Source organism: Scardinius erythrophthalmus, assembly GCF_964197995.2.
Source record: "Scardinius erythrophthalmus genome assembly, chromosome: 9".
Classification (NCBI taxonomy): domain Eukaryota; kingdom Metazoa; phylum Chordata; class Actinopteri; order Cypriniformes; family Leuciscidae; genus Scardinius; species Scardinius erythrophthalmus.
In genome coordinates, this window is record NC_138229.1 from 25,092,742 (window position 1) to 25,116,261 (window position 23,520).

Here is a 23,520-nt window from a genome sequence, read left to right on the forward strand (position 1 = left end):
GGCCTACGCCACAGATCTTATTCTGCAGCGTGTGCAAGTCTCGCTGGCTTCAGAGTTCACCACCGCTTTGCTTCATTTCTCCCATGGTCAGTGGGGTAAGTCCTGCACTGCAGTAAAGCACCTCGATGACTATGGACCATTAAAGTGCTATTGAGTTTCTGTCAAATGGCCAGCACCTACAATCTCTCACTGTCCCTCCTCTCAGCCCTCTCCATTATCAGGCCCCTCCAGCCAGCGTGGCTCAACATCACCTTAGACATAGCTAAGATTGCCATACCTGGACAGAGTCTGCATTAGTTTCGGCTGTCGAAACCTTGCTTTAGGTCTGTGTGAGGCAGGATGTGATGTATCCTTGTGATTCTGGGCTAACCCATAACCCTACATCAATATTAGCCTTAGCAATTTTGTTCCTCTGGGAGAGATTGGGGACTCAATCTCATATAGTTGCTTGTGAAGACCCTTGTTGTAATTGGATCCTTCGCATAGTGCAGAAGGGACTTTTCTGAAGAGCAGATAAAGCAGAAATCACTGGTTTCAGAGAGTGGACCTGAAGAAGAAGTTTGACACACGTTTGACACAAGTTTGGGGTCATAACAAGAGGGTCAAGGTTTGGCTGGTTAGCATGATGCCTTTACCCCCTGCTGGTAGATACCAGAAATTCACCATCTGGTTTTAAAAACTTTCCCCATTGACTGCCATTTAAAGTGACCCTATATTATGCTATTTTAAATGTTTCCAATTTTGATTCGAAGGCATCCTACAATAGGATTAGCAAATCGGAATTTTAGTTCTGGAGGCTTCCTCGGTGCTTGATACACAGTGGTACAAACAGATGGTGTCGGTTTTCCGTATCAATTCCAGTGCGAGTCCTCATCTATTTGAAGTACATCACAGTGAATTCATAGCACTGAAAACAGCGTCTTCTCGACATTTAGACAAAACGAAACAAACTCTTCCAGTCTCAGCTACAACAGTGTTTGAGAGTGGATCAAAGACCTCAATGAAGACCATAGGCCTATTAGAAATAGGCTAGCATTATTCAGACTTGTGACATTGTTACGTAGGTATGTAACAGGAAGTGAGACTGGAATTGCTTATGACCAGTTTCAGCAGTTCCGAATAGACCATATTTGCAACCAACATAGATATACTGTAGTAACTACTTTTCTTTAAGTATGATTTATGTAGGCATCTGTTATAGTGTTTATTAATATTTTAAATTAACTTTTAGTGTTATATTTTCAGTTTACATTTTCATTTTAGTTTAAGCTTTGGTAATTTTGTTTTGTTTATGTCATTTTATTGTTTTATATATATATATATATATATATATATATATATATATATATATATATATATATATATATATATATATATATAGGCTATATATATATATTTTTTTTTAGCTACAATTTTATTTTATTTCAGTTAATTGACAAGGAAATATTTCCAATTTTCGTTTTGTTTTGTTTAAGATTTTCATCTGATATTTATATTTTATTTTATTTTATTTTATTTCAAATAAAATATATATATATATATATATATAGTTTTAGTTTTAGTTAACAACCCTGACATTAAGATGAATGGGACTGCTAATAACCTTCTCTGGGTATTACAGACCTTCTTAACTCATAACCACAATGTCAAATAAGTTTAATGCATTATATCAATACAAATATACATCCCAGAGATTTACGTTTAAAGAAACTGAATTGTTCGTGAAATATTGACACTCTTCCTTCGTAAATTCCGCTTAGAGCATATCCTGTCTTTGTCAAAGCAGAAGAAAAGAGAGATTAATAAATACAATTAATCAGACATGACATTGAAGCCAGACTTCCTCAGGCTTTACCTTGATCAAAGTCTAAACCGTGAATCACACAACCTCCTCTGTGTTACTACTGCTATATTTCATTGAAAAGCTTTGTCTTTTCTTTACGTAAAACATTGAAATTGCATACATGTTTTTCAGTGCATTTTATCACAGGAAACCATTTGTTCTTTAAAATTTGGTTGCCGGTACTGGTAGTGATTCTGTGCATAGAAGGAATGGGGAATTTACAGGCTTCAGTCAGTGATCTGGGGTGCGATTCCAAAACATTTGTCCCATCATCTGATTTGTAGGGCAGCTTGGACCTTCATCAGGCCCTGCTGTCACTGGCCAATGAATTTATGTTCCTCATCCACATAATCTGTCCCGGACCACATCAACGGGGCTAGGCCTGTCAGTCTCACAACCTTCATGTCAATCACATCTGCTATTGTTTTGTTTGGGGGGGGGGGGGGGGGGTCTAGAGTATTTAACGCATCCGTGCTGAATAAAATGATTTTTATTCAAAAGTATTCAAAAAAAAATCTTACTGACCCCAAGCTTTTGAACTGTAGTGAATATTTTGTATTTATTATTTGATAGTCTTTTTTATTTCATTGTTGCTATGATTACTTAAACAATATTTTGATGTAGTAATCAAAATAATGATCAATGTGTGTTTTGATAAAAGAAAATATTTAATCTTAATGAAGGTGAAATGTTATTATTATTCAACAGAATTTTGATTCTAGTCATACAATAACCGGTTTATTGTCAGAATTACAAAAGATGATGTTGTGTTCAGTGAACAGTAATTCATATGCTTAATTGGAGGCTTGTGTCTGTGGCCAAATTATTAAAAATTGGTTTGTGAAAATAGGTACTATATATAATAATCTTCCAATTCTGTACCATAATTCATTTTAGGTTTGAAATGTACAACCTGTTTTTCTGCTCTGGATCATTTGGGGTAATAACACTGAACACTTTGATTGGAGCTCACAAATTCTCAATTAATACACAATCGTATGATGAATGCCCTAACATCCCCAGTTCAAACCATTGGACCGCAATCCGAGACACAATATTGGATTGCCCCTTTGGCTTTATGAGGCAGGACCTCATTAGCGACCAGTCTAACATGACCTTTATGTTGAAGTGTCTGTGATGCACACTTCTATGGCAGTTCTCTAATCAACAGGGATTAATAGAGAGCAGCTTTGGAAATTACTGCTGTGGTCCAGTGCTGCTGATGGAGATGTCAGCTATTCTAATGAGCACCACTACACTGTCTTTCCTCCTCTAACAGAGACCATACTTGAAATAGGATATAATCTACATCGATTTTTCAATGGCCACCTTCAACATTGGTCACTCTATCCCCAAGTGTTAAGAGGAGAGAGCGTATTGATCAGGATAAGGCAGCAGCTTTTGGTCAGGGAGCCACTGCAGGAGAATCCAGTGGAAGGCCTGGCCCTCTTTGTCACATTAAGCCACTCAGTATTGTCTATATCAGGGTATGTAAGTGTTGTAATGCGGTTGGAGGAAGAAATCAATGATAGTATATGTGTGCAGGTGTTAAATCTCTTCTACTTTAAATGCACACAGAGGGGGACCGATGGTTCAGTAACATGAAGACTAAAAAGAAGATTACAGCCAAAAATTTTCCTCATCTCCCACATGTTGTTCTTAAACCCATATGTATTTTCTGTGGGACACAAAATTAGATGCTTTTGAAGAATCATTACATTGCTCTTGCCAAATGACTGTTTATAGCGGCCAAGAACTACTGAGCTACAACGAAGAAAGAAAAGAAAGAAAGAAAGAAAGAAAGAAAGAAAGAAAGAAAGAAAGAAAGAAAGAAAGAAAGAAAGAAAGAAAGAAAGAAAGAAAGAAAGAAAGAAAGAAAGAAAGAAAGGCTTGTGTGCTATAATCTACTGAAATAAATATAAGTGAATGGCAATTTGCATCTTGTTCCTCATATACACCTGCAAGACATGGTTGTGTAAAATTGGAATTTTTAAGATAATATTTTATTTTAATGTAAATAACTACATAAAAGCCAAGTATGCGTTTGTATACACCTCATTTTTCAACTTGGAAGCCAGCTATTTTGTGTGATACTTCTGATTCATTATTCGCTATAGGTAAATAACTAGAAGAGTATCAAAGTGCAGTTAACAGTAAAACCTTGTACTATAGACCAGTGTGTTTATGATTACAATAATACATTGAAATAATATGATAACAAATTCCAGTTTGCAACATCAAGCATCCTGTTTGCTAGCACATTTCAATTTCTGGAATCAATTCTGAATATGACACATATGAAATATGACACATACATTGTATACACTACTGTTATTGTGCTTTTAATGTCATCTTTGTTGATTGAAAGCCCCTGGTTACTATGAACTTTCCTTGTATGGCGAGAATTGTGTAAAAATTCTTCAGAAATGTACATTTTTGTGTTCCATGAAAACCAGTATATGGTTTTGGAATGACATGAATTCTAGTAGATGAATGTTTTGTTAAAGTAGATGTGATCCTTCTGCCTCACTAAACACTTGTGCCTGACTGAAACAGTATTTGCTCAGCATAGAATCTCAGATCAAATCTTCCTGTGAACATTCCTGGACGAAACAAACAAGGGAAACACATTTTGATCCAACAACGCAGAGTAGATAATTAATTTGATGTGAGGAAGCATCACAATCTGTCCGTTCTTCCACTGACAGCAGCGATGGGGATAAAATTATTGCACAAACAAAGCTGAATCTTTTGTCCCAAGAGCCTTTAGATGTTATGCATCTTTTGTAATTGCATTCCGCCGCTGTTTGTGCCTGAAACAAAACAAGATTTATGACAATTGCGGCCGATCAAACATGTATACAAGACGGAAATTAATGGCCGTCTCCTCAAAGTTCATGGCTGATTGTCATTTGTGCTATGGCTCAGAGGTGTGCTGAATGTTAATGAAAAAGTTGATCTGAGAAACAGCGGCTCAGCGGTGCAGGGCAGACACAGACACATGAAAAATGCATGGAGCTCTGTGTGTACCTTCAACTTCACTCATCTGAATTCCACTCCCATTCCAACTGGCCAACAAGCAAGAATATCAATTACATTAGCAATTTGGGTGGTTGCGAGTGAGCGGGTAACCGCTGAGCAGCTCTCGTGAGACACACCACTCCGAATGCACACAATGGCCATTCTGAGCACCGTGCTTAGCAGTCACCTCAGGAAACGTCCAACTTATTGCGTTAATGGAGACTGAAGTGTTTTCACCAAAGAATATGTTCATTAACATCGTGATTCATGTGGAGAATCAAACATCTCAGTGTGGGTTCCCTCTGTTCACCTCAAATGAGTGCCAGTGTCTAGCTGCAAACCTGTTACTTTTAGCTCACTGCAAAATTAACAAATCCGGTCTGTGTGTGTTTCAGGAAAACCCATATATGTGTAATAATGAATGCGACGCTGAAACCGAGGAGCTGGCCCACCCGCCCGAGCTCATGTTTGACTCTGAAGGACGAAACCCCACTACATTCTGGCAGTCGACCTCCTGGAAGAAATATCCGAAGCCCCTTCAGGTCAACATCACGCTGTCCTGGAACAAAACAATAGAACTCACAGATGACATTGTCCTTACCTTCGAGTCTGGACGACCTGAGCAATTAGTCTTGGAGAAGTCGCTGGATTACGGTCGTACGTGGCAGCCGTACCAGTTTTATGCAGCTGACTGTCTGGATGCCTTTACTATGGAGCCAAAAGCTGTACATCAGCTGACCCAAAGCAGTATGCTAGAAATCATCTGCACTGAGGTCTATTCAACAGGCTATGTGTGGAAGTACGACAAAACCGTACGCTTTGAGATCAAAGACCGCTTCGCCCTTCTTGCTGGTCCGAGACTGCACAACATGGCTTCTCTGTATGGGCAGCTGGACACCACCAAGAACCTAAGGGATTTCTTCACCCTCACTGACCTTCGCATCAGACTTCTACGGCCTGCCACCGGAGCCACAATGGTAGATGAGAACAACCTCTCTAGATACTTCTACGCCATCTCGGACATCAAAGTGCAGGGCAGGTAAGGTAATGCCTCTTTGAGACTGAGTCTTAATTTCACAGAACATGCCGATCATTTGGTTTCTATCATTTTTGCTTAATACTAAAATAAATTAAAAAAATAAATTCATTATTTAAAAAAAAATAGTAAAATAGAATAAAAATAACATGCAAATAAAATGTACAATTAAAACCTTTATGCACGATTGAGGTAGTTACAATTTTATTTTTTATTTTTTTCGGTAAGAAGACAAACTCAATCTAGGCTCATTGGAAAAACTTTTCTACCTACACTTTTGCAAAACTCCAAAAAAATGTTTTGCTAAATTCCAAACACTAGTCGTTATGGACGCCACAGAGTAAAACATTTTAAAAGATAACTGTGACTTTTTATTTTACAATTCCGAGATATAAAGTCAGAATTGTGAGATAAAAACTCGCAATTGACCGTTCGCAAAACCCCGCCCTCGAACGGTCCTCGTCCAATCCTAGCTCAGCAACTGTAACCAGTGGTGGACAGTAACGAAGTAAATGTAATTCGTTACTGTACTTAAGTAGTTTTTTTGTGTATCTGTACTTTACTGAAGTATTTAAATTTTGGAAGACTTTTACTTTAACTCCACTACATTTCAAAGTCAAATATCTTACTTTTTACTCTACTACATTTTCGAAATCAGTCGTTCCTTTTTATTTATGAGTGGATAAAAACTTAACTGGTGAAACGAGCCACCAATCACTAGCCTACAACGTGCGTGCTTTGTTTTGAACTTGCCTTGGCGCTATCTGCGTGAACCAGAGCTGTTAACCCTCTGGGCTTCTTCGCCCGAAAACGGGCGAAAACTTGAACGTTTCGAATTGTTTAATTTTTTTGCTTCATCGGATGGGGGTGAAACTTGGTGACTTTTCTTTTATTACCTATATGAACACACAAAAAAATCAAGGAGATGATTCTGATATGTTAAAGGGTCGTAAAAAAAAAGTCACACTTAGCTTCCTCCCGCCCGAAAACGGGCGACATAGGAAATTAATGGGAAATACGAAAAAATAGGAAAACTCAGAGAAACTTTTGGTGGTACAAGCTACAGATCAGCCACTGTGCTGAAAAAAAGTGTACAGCAATGAAGGGGTGACACTCTAGAACATCAAGAGTGCAAAAAAGACACCCTCCCCCCCCCACACACACACCCACACACACAAACACACACACACACACACACAGAGAAATGAACTGGTAAGACTGAAACAGCAAATTTTGCCCCAAACTATATAAAAATGATATAATCATAATAACACCAAAACTATAGCAAGGAGAGTCAAAAGGTAGGTATCGTTTGAAAGAACTCTTTTTAAATTTTTTGAAAATATAAATTACATTACATTTGGACATTGTCCCGCCAAGAAACGGTGGATAAAAGACAATATATATATATATAATTTTTATTATGATTTTGCATATCTTTCATATTTGTCATGGAATAACTCAGGAAGGAAATAAGGTAGGAGGAAAATTCTTTTTTAGTGAAGTCCCCCTACATGTTAGCTGCATCTGGATAAAAAAAATAATAATTTTTGGATAAAGGAGTCAAAAATTACAGCATTTTGAAAAGAGACAGCCTTTTTGTACAGTCTTTCACACCCCCTCATGGGCAATTTTTTCTCCATGAAGAATATCTTGTCATAAAAGCAATAGATTATGTTAATTTTGGGCTCATTTTAATTGTAATAATATGCTGTAAAAAATGAAGTGCCATTTTCAATTATCTGAGAATGTTTCATGAGCTGTATGATGTTTTTGACACATTGCAGTACATTATTTTATAGATTATGAAAAAAAGAGAAATTCTATGTATCAGCAAATAACTCAGCAATACTTAAGAGTTTTTCAAAGTGGATACATTCACTGTAAAGTTCAGACTCTAAGCTTTCAAATGACATCAACTTTGTGTTTATCAAGGCAAGATTTTTGAAAAATATGGTAATAAATATTTTCGCAGCTAGGTGGCGCCTGCTGGCGGTACACTTGGTTTTAGAGGGATTACTCAGCACTCGTTAGGAATTAATACATTTAATTAGATGCATTAAAAAGCTGAGATTCTAAGCTTTAAAATGATATATATAATTTGTGTTGTTCCATTCAGTGGTTGATTAGTAATAAATTGTTTTCTTTCCGAATGGGAATAAATCAAATAAATAAATAAAAAAGCTATAGGCCGCCTATGGGCGGTTATAGGACATGACACAAATTAATAAATTTTGAAGCCACTAGGTGGCGCTCTTCTCACTTGAAATATTTTTTTTTTTAGGCCTGCACTCTAATTTGATGTGAAATGTTGCATTTATTGAAAAATAAAATAAAATAAATAAAATAAAAATATATATATTAATTCTAATGGAAAAAATAGCTCATAAAAATTACATAATTAATGCAAAGTATCATAAAAAATTCTAAAAATTCTAAAAATTCTATATAATAATCAGAAAACATTATAGAACAAAACAATATTTGAATGGTTATCCTAGGACAAAGTTAAGTACAAATTTAAGGCTTCGCCCGTTTTCGGGCGGGAGGAAGCTAAGTGTGACCCAATTATGAAGAAGCCCAGAGGGTTAAATAAGAGAGTTGCGACCATAGACAGTATAAGGTTGCGACACACTAGGCTTGTTCGACTTGAACCGGAGCTGCACAGACCGATCAGTTTATGACATCGCGAGAGTGATTGAAAAGCATTCAGAGCCGTCTACACTAGTACACTTCTAATCGATCTCACCTCGCAGTATTATAATATCATTCGAATGGTCTGTGCAGTGTGCAGCCGCTGTGATCTCGCCGCCGCGCGGTCACGTGATTCGTGTAGCTCTCAATAGTTCCAAACAAATCGCGTTGCTAATGATTTTAAGCGGGGCAGAGAGCAGCAGCTATTATTGCAGCAATTATCGGTAAATATTGACGCATAATGAGCATTGCTTATTACGTTGACACTAAAATTACTAGCATATAATAGCATTTTTTTTTCTGGGGAGTAGCAGAAACACTGCATTAATACGTTTTGGTGTTTAATTTTGGAAGGAAATAGGCTGCTCCCATAACGTAGAAAAAATAAAATAAATAAATATATGTGTGTGTGTGTGTGTGTGTGTGTGTGTGTGTGTGTGTGTGTGTGTGTGTGTGTGTGTGTGTGTGTGTATAAATGTGTGTGTGTGTGTGTGTGTGTGTGTGTGTGTGTGTGTGTGTGTGTGTGTGTGTGTGTGTGTATTTAATGGCATTGTGCAGGTTTATGTGAATGTATCATAACATTAGGATGTTTATAATAGGCCTATTATAACCATAGATGCTCGTGAAAAATATATACAGTAAATACTGTAAATGTATTATACCTTATGGGAACAGTCCCCTTCCATCCAAAATTAAACACACAAAAAATGTATTCAATTCAAAAATATATATAATATAAATATATATAGAGACTAATTAATGTCATTTTATTAATAAATTGATGTGCCAAGAGTGACATTGGAGTCTGCACGTAGACTGAGTTAAGCAAGAGTCTTGTGACAAAAATTATAATAGGACATTATAGCCATAAAAAAATCATAGTACTTGGATACTTAAGTACATTTGAAGGCAAATACTTTTGTACTTTTACTCAAGTGAATGTTTAAAGGCAGCACTTCTACTTTTACTTAAGTAATATTATACCTTGAGTATCTTTACTTTTACTCAAGTACATGGTATGTGTACTTCGTCCACCACTGACTGTAACTAAGCAGAAGGACCTCCGTCAAACATTGCGATTTCAGCAACATGGTGAAACGATGCGCCTATGGCACCTGCAAGTCTGACACTAGGTACCCCAAAACCCAAGACCCAAGCGGAAAGATGCCGATAATGGATTAAGCACTGTAGGAGACCTCACTCACAGCTAAATGCCTCAAAGATTAATAAGCATACATATGTCAGCGTATATAATATATAAGCGTCAGTCACGCCCGTTTCACATATACTCCGTAGTCCGTTTGCAGTGCGTTTTTTTTTTTCCGCACCCATGTTAACATGTAAAGCTTTCACACTGCACGCGAATGCTGCAATCGTTTCTGCACCGAGTCTATTTTTGCTGTGCTGCACGCGCTGAATTAAAGTGACAGCGCATGGTTCTTGGTCAAAATCAACACAGATTGACATGAAAATATAATAATCTCACCATAAATGCATTTAATAAAATACAATATAGTAAACTCACCATAGCCTAAATGTATTTTTGGACTTGCAGACTTGGAGGAGTTCCGTTTGCACACGCACACACACACAACTTGTTTAAATACATTTATATTGTTAATAAATAACAATAAATTGTTGTTGTACCAGCAATATCTTCAAGTTTTGTTTTTCACTGTATTAATCTCAAATGTCATGATTTGCCAATGCAGAACAGTTACTGGCACCTTTTTCCCCCACTTCAAGCACTGGCCTCCGTCTTTGCTTATTTTAACATTTTGAACATATCCCTCCACTGCATATTGCAGCCCTTTTTGTCGTGTCCCGGAGGATATGTCTGCTGCATTACTCCAAAACCAATCACTTATACCGGTATGGAGCTCAACCCAGCCATAGCGTGTCTGGTTCTCAATTGTTTGATGGGTGTAGTAACAATAACTAGGGGGCGTGGCTTTTGCGAACGGTCAATTGCGAGTTATAAAGTCCAATTCTATGGGAAAAATAAAATGTGTTATAAAGTCAGAATTGTGTGATATAAAGTCGCAATTGGGTGTTATAAAGTCAAAATTGTGAGATATAAACATGCAGTTCTGAGGAAAAAAAAATCTGAAAAAGAATAAAAGTCATTGGTGTTAACTTATGGAAGCTTGTTTCTACCACAGAATAAAAAATTAAAAAGGTAATTGCGACTTTATGTCTCACAATTCTGACTTTATAACACACAATTGCGACTTTATTTCACGCAATTCTGCCTTTATAACTCGCAATTGTGAGATTAAAAAAAATCAGAATTGTGAGATAAAAACTCGCAATTACCTTTTTAATTTTTTATTCTGTGGCGGAAAAAAGCTTCCATAAGTTGTTTAATACCAACGACTTTTATTCTTTTTCACACAAATTATGATTACGGGGGCAGATTATCAATTAATAAAGGTTTTTTTTTTTGCGAGGTTCCATGCACAATACTATGTAATGACCTTAAAGGGATAGTTCACTGATGAAAATTAGCCCATGATTTACTCACCCTGAAGCCATACTAAGTGTATAAGACATGTATAAGACGAATACAATCGGAGTTCAATTAAAAAATGTCCTTGCTCTTCCGAGCTTTATAATGGGTGTCAATAGGTATATATTTTTTGAAAGTCCATCAAGCGCATCCATCCATGATAAAAGTGCTCGTAACGGCTTCAAGTTCGTCAACTTGTGCGTCAATTTCAAGGGTTACTCTTTTGGCGTAAGTCGACTTGCGTACGGCCGTCTGCCTGGCTCTTTTGCAGGATTCCACATTGTGTCAAATGACAGAATAAGCATAATGAGTGACCACTCTCATTCTACTCTAAAATTAGAAGTCACAGGGACATTGCATTGGGCAATAAAAAATAAAATGGACCTCAAAGGTCTCATTCAGCTTGCATAAAAAGGCAAAAAGTGCAGCTTGACTTCACAAGTCAAATGACGGCACAATAGAAACAAAAACACAACAGCTGCTCTCCAAATTGGGCCGGAATTGCTCATAAGCAGCTGGTTTATGTGAGAATAACTTGGTTTATAATGACGCATTTGATAGGTCCCTTGTGAATCTAAATGCACAGCTCTAAATTAGGATTCAAAGGACTGCAGTCGTAGATTAGGGCAATTACAGAGTGAGCTAATTGGAAAGAGACTAATCTACTAATTAAGACCATTTACTGCTGATTAAATAATAACCACTGGGGACACATCACCATGCAAGTGTGCCTGTTGGGCGACATTAATATGACTTTGCATCTGTAATGATTACTGAGGGTATTTTATGTAGATGGTGGCACGTGGTTTTTGATCCTTTATATTGCACACCTTTAGAGTTTAGAGAACACTAGACTGATACGTTTTCATTTGAAGACCTATTGCACATCATTTCAAACTCATTTTATAGTTCAAAGGAAGCCATATACATGCACGCCACAGTAGACAATATTCCTCTTCTGTCAGGAATTGTTTGCTTATTGAGCTGAATGAGCCAATAGATCTTGGGAACTCATGCACATGGTCCATCACTGAGGCATAAACGAACAAAACAATAAAATGTTTGACATTTGACAAATTGTTTTACCTGATGCAGACAGCTTCACTGTAGTGTAAACAATACAATGTAAAAAAATAAGCAAAAAATATTCTAGAGCCCATCATTTATTCACTCTCATATCTGTACGTCCATATTCATTAACAAAATGTCCTTTGTCAATAACAGAATTATGCACACCAGAAATATATATATAAAAAGGGGTTCAGATCGACTGTCAACTTTGAAGTCCGATCATGTAAAAATATGTTTGTGGAAAAAAAAAACATTGTAGATCTAAATGAGTTTGTCAGCACCCCTCATGTTCATTTTTGAAACCTTAAATAGAGCAAAGAGGAGATAAGTGGCTGCTCTATGTCTTAATGAAGGCTTGTGGGGCTGCTGTTGTTTGGCTTTGATGTGTTGAGAGTCTGTGAGAAGAGGGAGGTATGGAGGGTGCAGTGCTTGATGTTGGGAAGGATCTCCACCTATAGTCTCCTCATGAACTATGGCTCGCACAGTCTAGTCCAAATTATCCTCAACGGAAATCTTGGGTTCATTAAAAGCTAAAGTTGAGTCATCATACTTCAAAAATACTGCTTTCCGTTTTCACTCAATAAGACCATAAATGTGATGCATCAATTAAAATTTACTGGCAAACCGATTTTTTGATAAAAGCTTCTTTGAGCTTCTCTTTTAACAATGCAAGGGTGAAAGTCTTTTGACTTATTTCAAAAAAGAATATTTCACATAAAAAAGCAAAAAGAACTTCATTAGGTAATGGTAAGAAAGGAAAAGTGATGTATGTTTCAGCAAACAGCTTATGTTTACGATTAAATAAATGTACAATCTGAGGCATCTGCTTCTTTGCAGTCACCATATTTTCGCCATTTATTAGTTCCTGAGGCAAGTCACATGAGAATACAGGTACATCCAATATCTTCTCCTGCCTGTGGGTTTTTCAATTCAATTTAATCCCAAAAATTTCTGACACAGAGAGGAATATTACAGAGGAGGTATTTTGACCAGGCTTGTTTTTTTTTTTTTTTTTTTTTTTTTTTCTTATTCACTTGGATGGGGTTAGTAGTTTTGAAGCAATGCCTCAGAAGTCCCTCTAGAAGAGAGAGGTATAGAAGGAAAATATATAAAACAAACAAGTGATTCATAACTCATAACTCATTCATAACTGCAGCTCCATAAGTTGTAAATTAATTGGCTGTTTTTCATTCACATTCTAATGATAAAATCGAATAAAATTGTAGCCTTCAAACATTTTTAAAACTGAGATTGAATGTGTTAATCTGTACAAGACCCTGAGAATGAAAGATAAGGCAATTAAAACCTGAAAACACAAGAAAAGCAAGTTTGCATGAGATTTTGTAGCCATCAGATTGTCACCACCAGTCACCATTAATTAACCTGTCTGAATGCCAATAAAGGTGACATGCAAAGTTGGACAAAAATTTGTATGTGCTAAACATGTTTTGCTTATGACCTTTACTTGATACAAGAGTACATTTAGCATTTATATTGTGCTTTTACACGGTCAAATTGTAAAATTGTAATTCGTGCATGCAAACACATTATTTATAAAAGTGATAGTTCACCATAAGAATGAAAATGATGTATTTTATAAAGTTGAATATACAGTATTAGTACATCCAACTATATCTGCATACAAACAGTTAACTCAGTATACAAAATGTATATTAATTTAATCATCACAGCTGTTCATTGCATTTCAGCATTTCCACAAATTTTTTATCCAGCATGGTTTGTGCAAGGCACATAGTTTTGAGTTGTTGGCTTATGTTTAATAAATACTGTAGTTATTTATAGGCCACCTTCTTAAACCGTGACATAAATCTTGCATGTAATTTTTTATTTAGTATCCTGAATAAGATATTTCACACAACAGATGTTTACATATAGTAAACAAGACAAAAAATAGCTGAATTTATAAAAATGACCCCCTTCAAAAGTGTACATTGATTCTTAATACTGTGACATTACATGGATGATCAATGACTATTTTTATGTTTTGTGATAGTTGTCTTCTGGGAAACATGCAAGTAGCTTTTGGAGGGCAGTACAAAATGAAAAATATCGTGCAATTTTTATGATCTGTCTTATTTTGTTAAAGTATATTCATATTTTTACAGATTCTGCAAGGGGTGTGTAAACTTTTGAGCACAGCTGTGTGAACCACTTATTTTATTATTATTTATGCTTTTGCATCCTTTTTGAAGCTTGAAAGCCCCTTTCTCTTTAATTGTAACCGCATATACTAGAAAACAGCAACCATCACATTCTTCAGAATTCACCTTCTGTATTCTATAAAACAAAACAAGGTTTGGAAAGACATGAGGGTGAGTAAATGACGACACTTTCATCTTTAGGTGAACTATACCTTTATTGACTGCTGAAACAGGCCATGAGGGCTCATGATCTAAACAGCGGCTTTCAATATCCCTTTACATAGCGCTCCACTTTTAAGATTATTTCATATTCAATAAAATATATTTTTAGGCCATTGCAATCTTTTAGCTCAATTTAAATATGCATGATCTGAGGAAAGATTATTCAGATGAAACGCTCCAAAGAAAAACTCCCTGAAAAAAAGCTGCATCCCTGCAGACTCTCGTGTTGTAATACTAAAATAAATGCTTCACATGTCAAAGAGTGCCAACTTACAGCATCTTGCACAAAGATCTACCTAGTTCAATACTTCAACACTCATTTATCTTGTGAATTATGTTCCCTGAACTCATACTAATGCACAACCACAGCAGATATAAAAACATTTCCGAATGTGTTTTCAGAAGCCACCAACAACTGTTTAATTCATAAACATCGAATTAGTTATTTTATTGAATGTAATATTTTATTCAGAAGGTGTCAGTCGATGATGGCCTGCCCTTGTGAACTCTTCGGAAGCATAAATGAATGGCAGTTCAAATTGCCCCGTTCACATGAGGCTTGATTTGAAAGTCATAGACTGAGCTTTTGAGTGCAAACGTTTGTCACAACTGGCCATGTTTCCTGCCAATAATTTTTGATTCACATCTAATATATTTAATAATGCCTAATGAGAAGCTTTGCTGCAATCATCAATAATAAACGAGTAACTGGAAGAGAAAAAAACATCAACATAAACTCTCCCTTGAGGCACTGCAGTAAACTTGTATATAAACACATTTTCACGATCTCAAAAATAACACTACATTATTCATTTATCCCAGCTGCTTTTGGAATCAAAATTATGAGTTTTCTTTAACAGATCTTGTGAATGTAAATACAGATGCATATGCTGATCAAATTAGATTGAAAAACACATTAACGTCAGTCTTGTCTATTATATTTACACACCATTTAATTCCCCATTTTCCAGAAACCGTTCCACCACTATATTTATCAATAATCACTTTATCACATACTTCCCCATGTCCTGTGTCCCCACTTCACTGTTTATCCAAGCAGCTTTGAAGATGAGGAAGAGGTTGTGTTTGATCAAAGCAGGGATGGGACGGAGTCCCTTATTAGCATAATATTCATGCAGATCAGAGTAAATGCTCTATAATAGGGCCTGTCGTTGAAACAAATTGCAGGCGTAGCTCCCAGCAATGCCAACCAGAGTGCCACAAATTCAAATCGGATTTGGTTGCAGTGGAATAATGGGAGGAGGCGAATTACGCTGTGATGAATTCCTAATATTTCCCCTGAAATCTGGAGAGCCCCTTCAGGGTCGACTACATTTTGAGGTGAGACACAAACAATTTGCCTGAGATGTATTACATTCCACCCAGATGAGTGAGGAAATTGGCCACCGCGCAGAGTCAGTCAGTCCTAATAGGAATCCTCATTTCAACAGCATCACAATGGTGAATAATGTGGCCATGACTTTTAGGATCATTATTGAAGTTTCAGTACACCCGAGGCACTGGACATGTCAAAATGCAATTGTGATACTTATGCATTTGCTGTAGTATCATGTAAAACTGAATAAAGAAATAACATAGGCTAGGCTTGTGGTATTTCACTGGTGGGTGACAGCTTTACAATACAGTCTAAATTTTACACATTTTTTGTTTCAGTCATAGTTTTTGTCTTTTGATTAAAATACCCTGTACATTTAATCAATATTTCATCAATCAGTTTTACTGGGACTTTCTTCTTTCAGTCGAACACAATCAGAGTCATATACAGCTTTGTAATGCATTGAATAGTGCCCGAGTTTTTGAAGCTCCAAAAAGCACATTCATCCATCGTAAAAGTAATCCATATGACTCCAGTGGGTTATATATATTTATTTATCATTTTGCAAACATTATGGGAACTTTTAAATGTTCTCTGAACATTCTGAAACATAAAGTAGTAGCATTAAAGGAGAACTCCGATCAATTTTAACATTGAGCTCTTTTTTTTTGTGTAAATTTGGAGTGCTGTCAATACAGAGAACAACGACAAAAATCGGTGTTGCCTACACCGTGTTATCCTCTTTTTAAAATTTGCGCCCTGTTGACTTCAATGGGGCATATTTTAAACCTGCTTTTAGCCTCTTAACATCCTTGATGTGTCATTACAAGTGCCCAGCCATTGTGAGTGATTCCTTCAGAGTGAACACGGTGAATCTGACTGCAGTAGATGTGAAAGATATGAATAAAAATAAAGTTAATTCGGCCAGCGCACATACCTGTTTTTACATCCTGTTTTCGGTTGAAGTCCAAAGTAGTCGATTGTCGAGTTCACGGCACGCGCATATGTTTATACCTATGATCACGCGCGTGAACTCGTGTGAACGCGTGTTTAAAATATGCCCCATTGAAGTCAACAGGGTGCAAATTTTAAAAAGAGGATAACATGGTGTAGGCAACACCGATTTTTGTCGTTGTTCTCTGTATTGACAGCACTCCAAATTTACAAAAAAAAAAATGAGCTCAATGTTAAAATTGACCGGAGTTTTCCTTAAAAAAAAAAAGAAAAATGTTAGATAAGAATCCAATGAAAACGTTTCAGAAACAAACTTCCATGAGCGATATATAATGTTTTTGCATTAATGTTTTGATAACTTTAATAAAGACCAGGGCCCGGTTTCCTGATAACACTCACTCTTAGCGCGCTAAGAAAGCTCGAAAGATATATCTTACCAAAGTTTTTTATGTTCCTAAGTGTGTTCCCCGAACCATACCTTAGGAAGCTGCTTAAGATATACCTTCTTACGTGCGACGTTACCCGGCGCTGTCCGTGGCGATGGTGCTGAATTGTTTGATATCGATGGCTCGACAATCAATTATTCTCTCGTGCAGGGGCTGCTTATGTGAGAAAGCGGTGATCTTTATAAATGAAGCACTTCAGAAATAGTTGAAATTGCAATTTATTATGATTATTGGATATTATAAAAAATAATCCAAACTATAATAGCCTAGCCTACATATTTTAAAATTGTAATATTGCTGCCACAGTAACCTTTTAAAAAATTTACATGCCTTCTTCTCTTTCCCATTTTTGTTCACTGAGGTGGAGCTGCGATGAAATATTGTTCTTGTAAATACTTTCCAGCATTTCAGTAATAAAAGTTTACATCTTGCGTACGGTGCTTGGAAGTGATCAAAAAGGTTTCAAACTGTGAATTTTGAATCTCTTGTAAATTTGGAGATTTGGATTCAGACGGCAATTAAATTACCACACGACCTGTTTGTCAAAAAACAGAAGGTACTAATTTGGCCAGGGATTTTTACGCGGGTTGGGTGAGAAAAACACTGATATTATGGATTCGGACGGCATTAAAATCACCGACTTACCCCTGTAAATGTTTAAAATACCGGACGAGCCCATGAGAAACAATATTAGCATCCGAATAGGACTTAACTGACAGTAGCCTATGCTTTCACTGGCCTTTAAAAGAGCGTTTTAATTAAATTAATAATATTGTATAATAATATAATTAAAAATCTAACAACAATCAGTGTAATGACAATTTTATTCTTTGCATAAAAACACTTGAATTAGCCTAATTTAATACTGTCTGGGTGTATTAAAACTTCAGAATTATATAGACCTGCAACAGTGATAAGGTAAAGCTAAGAGTGGTCCAGACCAACCTTACGAAAGTGTGACTTACAGAAGATATACTTAGCGAACGAACGTTTCGGGAAACGTGCCATAAGTTTAAGAGAGAGGTTAAGGAATAGGTTAAGAACTACTTAGAGATAAACGCTTTGGGAAACCGGGCCCAGAAAACTTTGAACAAACATTCTGTAATTAATGTTACTGGAAGTATTTATATCATAACTTCAAGAGAATCTTGCCAGGGCCCGGTTTCCCGATAACGCTCACTCTTAGCCTGCTAAGAAGACTCGAAAGATATATCTTACCAAATTTGTTTATTTTCCTAAGTGTGTTCCCCGAACTATACCTTAGAAAGCTGCTTAAGATATACCTTCTTAAGTGCGACGTGACCCGGCGCTGTCCGTGGCGATGGTGCTGAATTGTTTGAAATCGATGGCTCGACAATCAATTATTCTCTCGTGCAGGGGCTGTTTATGTGAAAAAGCTGTCATCTTTATAAAAGAAGCACTTCAGAAATAGTTGAAATTGCAATTTATTATGATTATTGGATATTATAAAAAATAATCCAAACTATAATAGCCTATAATAGCCTAACCTACATATTTTAAAATTGTAACATATAGCCTATTGCTGCCACAATAACCTTTTAAAAAATTTACGTGCCGCCTTTTCTTTCCCATTTTTGTTCGCTGAGGTGGAGCTGCGATTAAATATTGTTCTTGTGTAAATACTTTCCAGCATTTCAGTAATAAAAGTTTACATCTTGCGTACGGTGCTCGGCAGTGATCAAAAAGGATTCAAACCGTGAATTTTGAATCTCTTGTAAACTCGGAGATTTGGATTCAGACGGCAATTAAATTACCACACGACCTGTTTGTCAAAAAACAGAAGGTACTAATTTGGCCAGGGATTTTTACGCGGGTTGGGTGAGAAATAGAAATGTGAGAAAATAAATAATATTGTATAATAATATAATTAAAAATCTAACAACAATCAGTGTAATGACAATTTTATTCTTTGCATGAAAACACTTGAATTAGCCTAATTTAATACTGTCTGGGTGTAAACTTCAGAATTATATTCATTTAGACTTGCAACAACGCTAAGAGAGAGCTACGAATGGTCCAGACCAACCTTACGAAAGTGTGACTTACAGAAGATATACTTAGCGTACGAACGTTTCGGGAACCGTCCCATAAGGTTAAGAGAGAGGTTAAGCAATAGGTTAAGAACTACTTAGAGATAAGAACGCTTTGAGAAACCGGGCCCAGAACGTTAGCCAGAGTTCTGAGAATGTTCCTTGTTAGCTGGTATAGTGATTTTTAAAATTAGTAGAATGAATTCAGCCATGCCAGTATAATAAAATCTGTTTTATATTTACATTCAGCAGGTCATCTCATGGAAATATAACATGATCACATGACCACATGAAGCCCTTCACTAAAGTATATCCTGAGCAGCAGAAGCCTGCATAACTTCAATTAGTTTATTAATGCCAAAGAAAATGTAGCTGAACTGCCATGAACTGTATTTTTTCAAACGTAGTTTTCTAAGTTTTATGAGTTCATGCATGCTTTTAATAATTTGAATTAAATATTTCACAATTATTTGAAATTTACAATTTAAAGATTACCAATTTTAATCATGCGATTTAAAAGCGTACATTTTAAACTTTTAACTTACACCACCAGTAAGTAGAACTTAAATATTTATCTTAGAATAATTGAGCGTGTACAGGAAACTTTACCAGTGTCTGTAAAAATCATAGTTTTACATGCTGTTTGACCCCTGGAAACTTTCTTCACCTTCTGGCCTTGAGGATTAGAAGAGTCTTAGATGTCTTTGTAGTGAGAAGCAGACTTGGACTCCAAATGTAAACTCTAGAGGAGGCACAGAGACATCTGACAGCCATCTCATCAAAAAGGAAGTTGCGAGAAACCCCGTACCTGTCCGTCTTCCTGAACTTCATAGATGTAGCTGAAGGTTCGCTCGCTTTTGTACAGTATGTCAACTAACCTTAGTTACTGGAGAACCTGCCTGGCTCTCGACATCTGCCCTAACAGCTTTTGTTGAGCGACTAGCCGCATGGAGTAGAGAAGTAAACACAAGTGAGAATAGAAGAAGGGGAAATGTAAATGTGCACAAGGAAAAGGAACAAATTTAAAAGTGCGAGTCTCGTCAAAAAATATAAAAAAAATATGCATCAAAGGAACCCCTATTGTAATGTTTCATTAATGTTGGGAACATATAGAAATAACGTTTTTAAATGATTATGTTAATATGAACATTAGCATTTTCTTAGAACAGATTTTTGTTAGCTGGGTATTTATTTCTTTGTTCAAAACATTTTAATAAATTACAATGCCCACCTTTCATTTGCATCCAAATGTAATATGATCTCATCTTTTAACAATGAACTTTGATCGATAAGACTTCACATTACAGCCGTCGTAGCCTTAGGCATTTGCAAACAATACAAGATAAGGCTGACAATTGATAGTAAACAGCGGGACTGAGATGAGCCTGTAATGCACTTCAGCTTCCAAATAACTCTGTTATTTAGTTTCATTTGCAGAGGCCATAAGTAATAACACAGCAATATAACATGCATTTTTTCAGAGATAAACTTATGGTATTCAAGCACAATAACAATAATGAAGAAATTGACACACAATAGCTTCTGTAATTTGCTTTCTTTATAAAAGATATGGAGTATAATAATAATAAAAGTTGGCATAAAGACAGCTATTTGGGACCAGGCAAAAAACTGTAATTGCATTAAAGGACAATTCCGGTGAAAAATGAACCTAGGGGTAATTATTAACACATGGTTACCGAGTCGATCGTTCCCTGGGATGCGTTTTCATGAAAATCGAATGTAAAGAGTTTTATCTCTAAAAACAGATTAGCTCATAACACTAGTATATGGGGCCACGAATAAGTAAAAGTAAATAATACCACTAACAAGGCTCAAAATAGCCTCACACTAACACGGTAGCATAATGAGGGTCCCTACATGCAAACCGAAGCATCGAGAACTTTGTAAGTGTACAGACAGTTTAATAAGAAGAAGATACTTTATAAAGACAGTACATTACGCGTTTACAGGCAGCAGGCATCTTGGAAAACAGTCTCGATTAGTCGAGTCACGAACGCCGTGCTAAGTGAGCTGGTCGATGGGAATTGCGTTTGTGAAATCTAACGTTGCACAGCGTTCGTGACTTGACTAGTCGAGACTGTTTTCCAAGATGCCTGCTGCCTGTAAACCATGTACTGTCTTTATAAAGTATCTTCTTCTTATTAAACTGTCTGTACACTTACAAAGTTCTCGATGCTTCGGTTTGCATGTAGGGACCCTCATTATGCTACCGTGTTAGTGTGAGGCTATTTTGAGCCTTGTTAGTGGTATTAACTAGTGATTTACTTTTACTTATTCGTGGCCCTATATGTTATGTTTTTAGAGATACAACTCTTCACATTCGATTTTCATGAAAGCGCATCTCAGGGAACGATCGACTCGGTAACCATGTGTTAATTAGCCCTAGGTTCATTTTTCACCGGAATTGTCCTTTAAGAAAGGATGTATTTTAGTATTGAATACTAATATTTAATTAATACTTAAATACTGTGCAACACACTGATGTATAGGGAACTCAAACATAGAGAAAATGGAAAATGGGAGAGACTGCCAAAGGAAAACACATTCCAGTAGAAACCAAGGTCAGGATGAAACATAGCTAGAGGAACTGACATGAAAGTCTGCTTTCTACTTCCTCTGAAGACAGACCATATATTTTAGATGTTGCTATGTTTCATAGTAATAGGGCATGGGAGTGTAGACACCTTTGTGTGAGAACTAACATTTAGACAGCATTGCATCATATGATTTCATAACATAAGCCACGCACGTCTTCTGTTAAAACGTTAAAAAAAGAAGGGTAGATTATTTTTATTCAAAACCGTTTCTCACATTTATTCAAATAGTGAAAAGAAGTCCCTTCGTGGCAAAAATTCATGAATATGAGTTATGAACTACACCTCACAGACAATGCCGCTCAGCATAACGCCCTGAGCCATATCTTTAGAGAGCGAGTGCGCAAAGCAAAACACTTACGTCTTGGATTCATAACAGGAGGGAGGAGAGTGGAGTTAAATGAGTCACTGAGTGGTGCCACTCTTAGATAATGGCCAAAGCCCACTCTGGGAGAGCTAGAAGAAAAAAGGCCAATAAAGAATTATTAAATGGATTTTCATCTTTCTGCCAGCACAAACGGTTGCCGTGCCAGGCGTTCTCCCAGCGGCACCACAGAATGATATTCAACGGTCCCTCCAATTTCAATATGACAATGCCAACGGCAAAAGCATCACGTCCCTTGCCGCTGCTCCGCGGATACACTGAACTTCGTGACATCGGCTTGATGATCCAGTTTCGGCTGGTTTTTAATTAACCCGAGGGTCAGATCTCAAAGCACACCACTTTAGGGAATTTTACTATCTAGATGAAGGGCAGTTAGATACATCCACAGATTAGAGATATGGAAGATATTTAATTGACTACCTTTTATGATACTCCAGAGAACCAATGAATCAGTCCACTTCCGTAATGGCAATATTGGAAAGTAGCCTGTTCATATCAATGCCAAAAGTTCACTACATGATAATACTAAATGCTTTATTTTATAATATAATAATCTAAATGAACAACATTTAACGGGTCCATCCAAAGTCAATGCATTTACTGCAGCTCCATTTGACGTTAACAGACCATCATGAAAGCTGAAATTAGAGTATTTTTCGGTTGTTTTCCCGCAGTTATTAATCATTAATGTGTAATGTCATGAAAAGTAGAAAGTCAATTGGAATGGATGTATTTCTGTAACACGTCTGTCTCGAGTTCACAGCAGGAGGTAGCCACATATCCTCACCGCCGCGGTTCTACAAAGAGCAAAAGTCCTCCTTTGAACGCACTGCAGAAAAACAAATACTGCCTTGATATCATACCGAACAGAAAGCCTCCAGAGAGGTATAGCATATCCAGAATGCTCAATGATCTCATTAACCGCTGCCCATCACACAGGGAGGCGGAGGTCAGAAGTACACAACACGGTTGTAACCTTTTGTCTCCTGGCAAAATCAATGACTGCAAATTATATTTAGAGTAGATATGGAAAGTGAGACCACTCATCTCGAGTGGCAGCTAAGATAATCATCCGCAATCGCCACAGTGTCTCTGAAGTTCTCTTTGTTTTAACTAGGAATTTAGGATAAATAATAACACCACTGACACCTTCATATGAAATCAAATTCTTGGAA

General features: G+C 36.6%; 1 protein-coding gene across 1 annotated transcript in view; it reads left to right on the top strand.

Moving 5' to 3' along the window:
• The window catches only part of ntng1b (netrin g1b), a gene marked incomplete at both ends in the record, with an annotated part of 67,095 nt that overhangs the window by 29,070 nt on the left and 14,505 nt on the right, over nucleotides 1–23,520 (top strand). Inside the window, 1 exon segment of the mRNA XM_081375161.1 lies at nucleotides 5,260–5,903. Coding sequence (XP_081231287.1) covers nucleotides 5,260–5,903 — 644 coding nt within the window.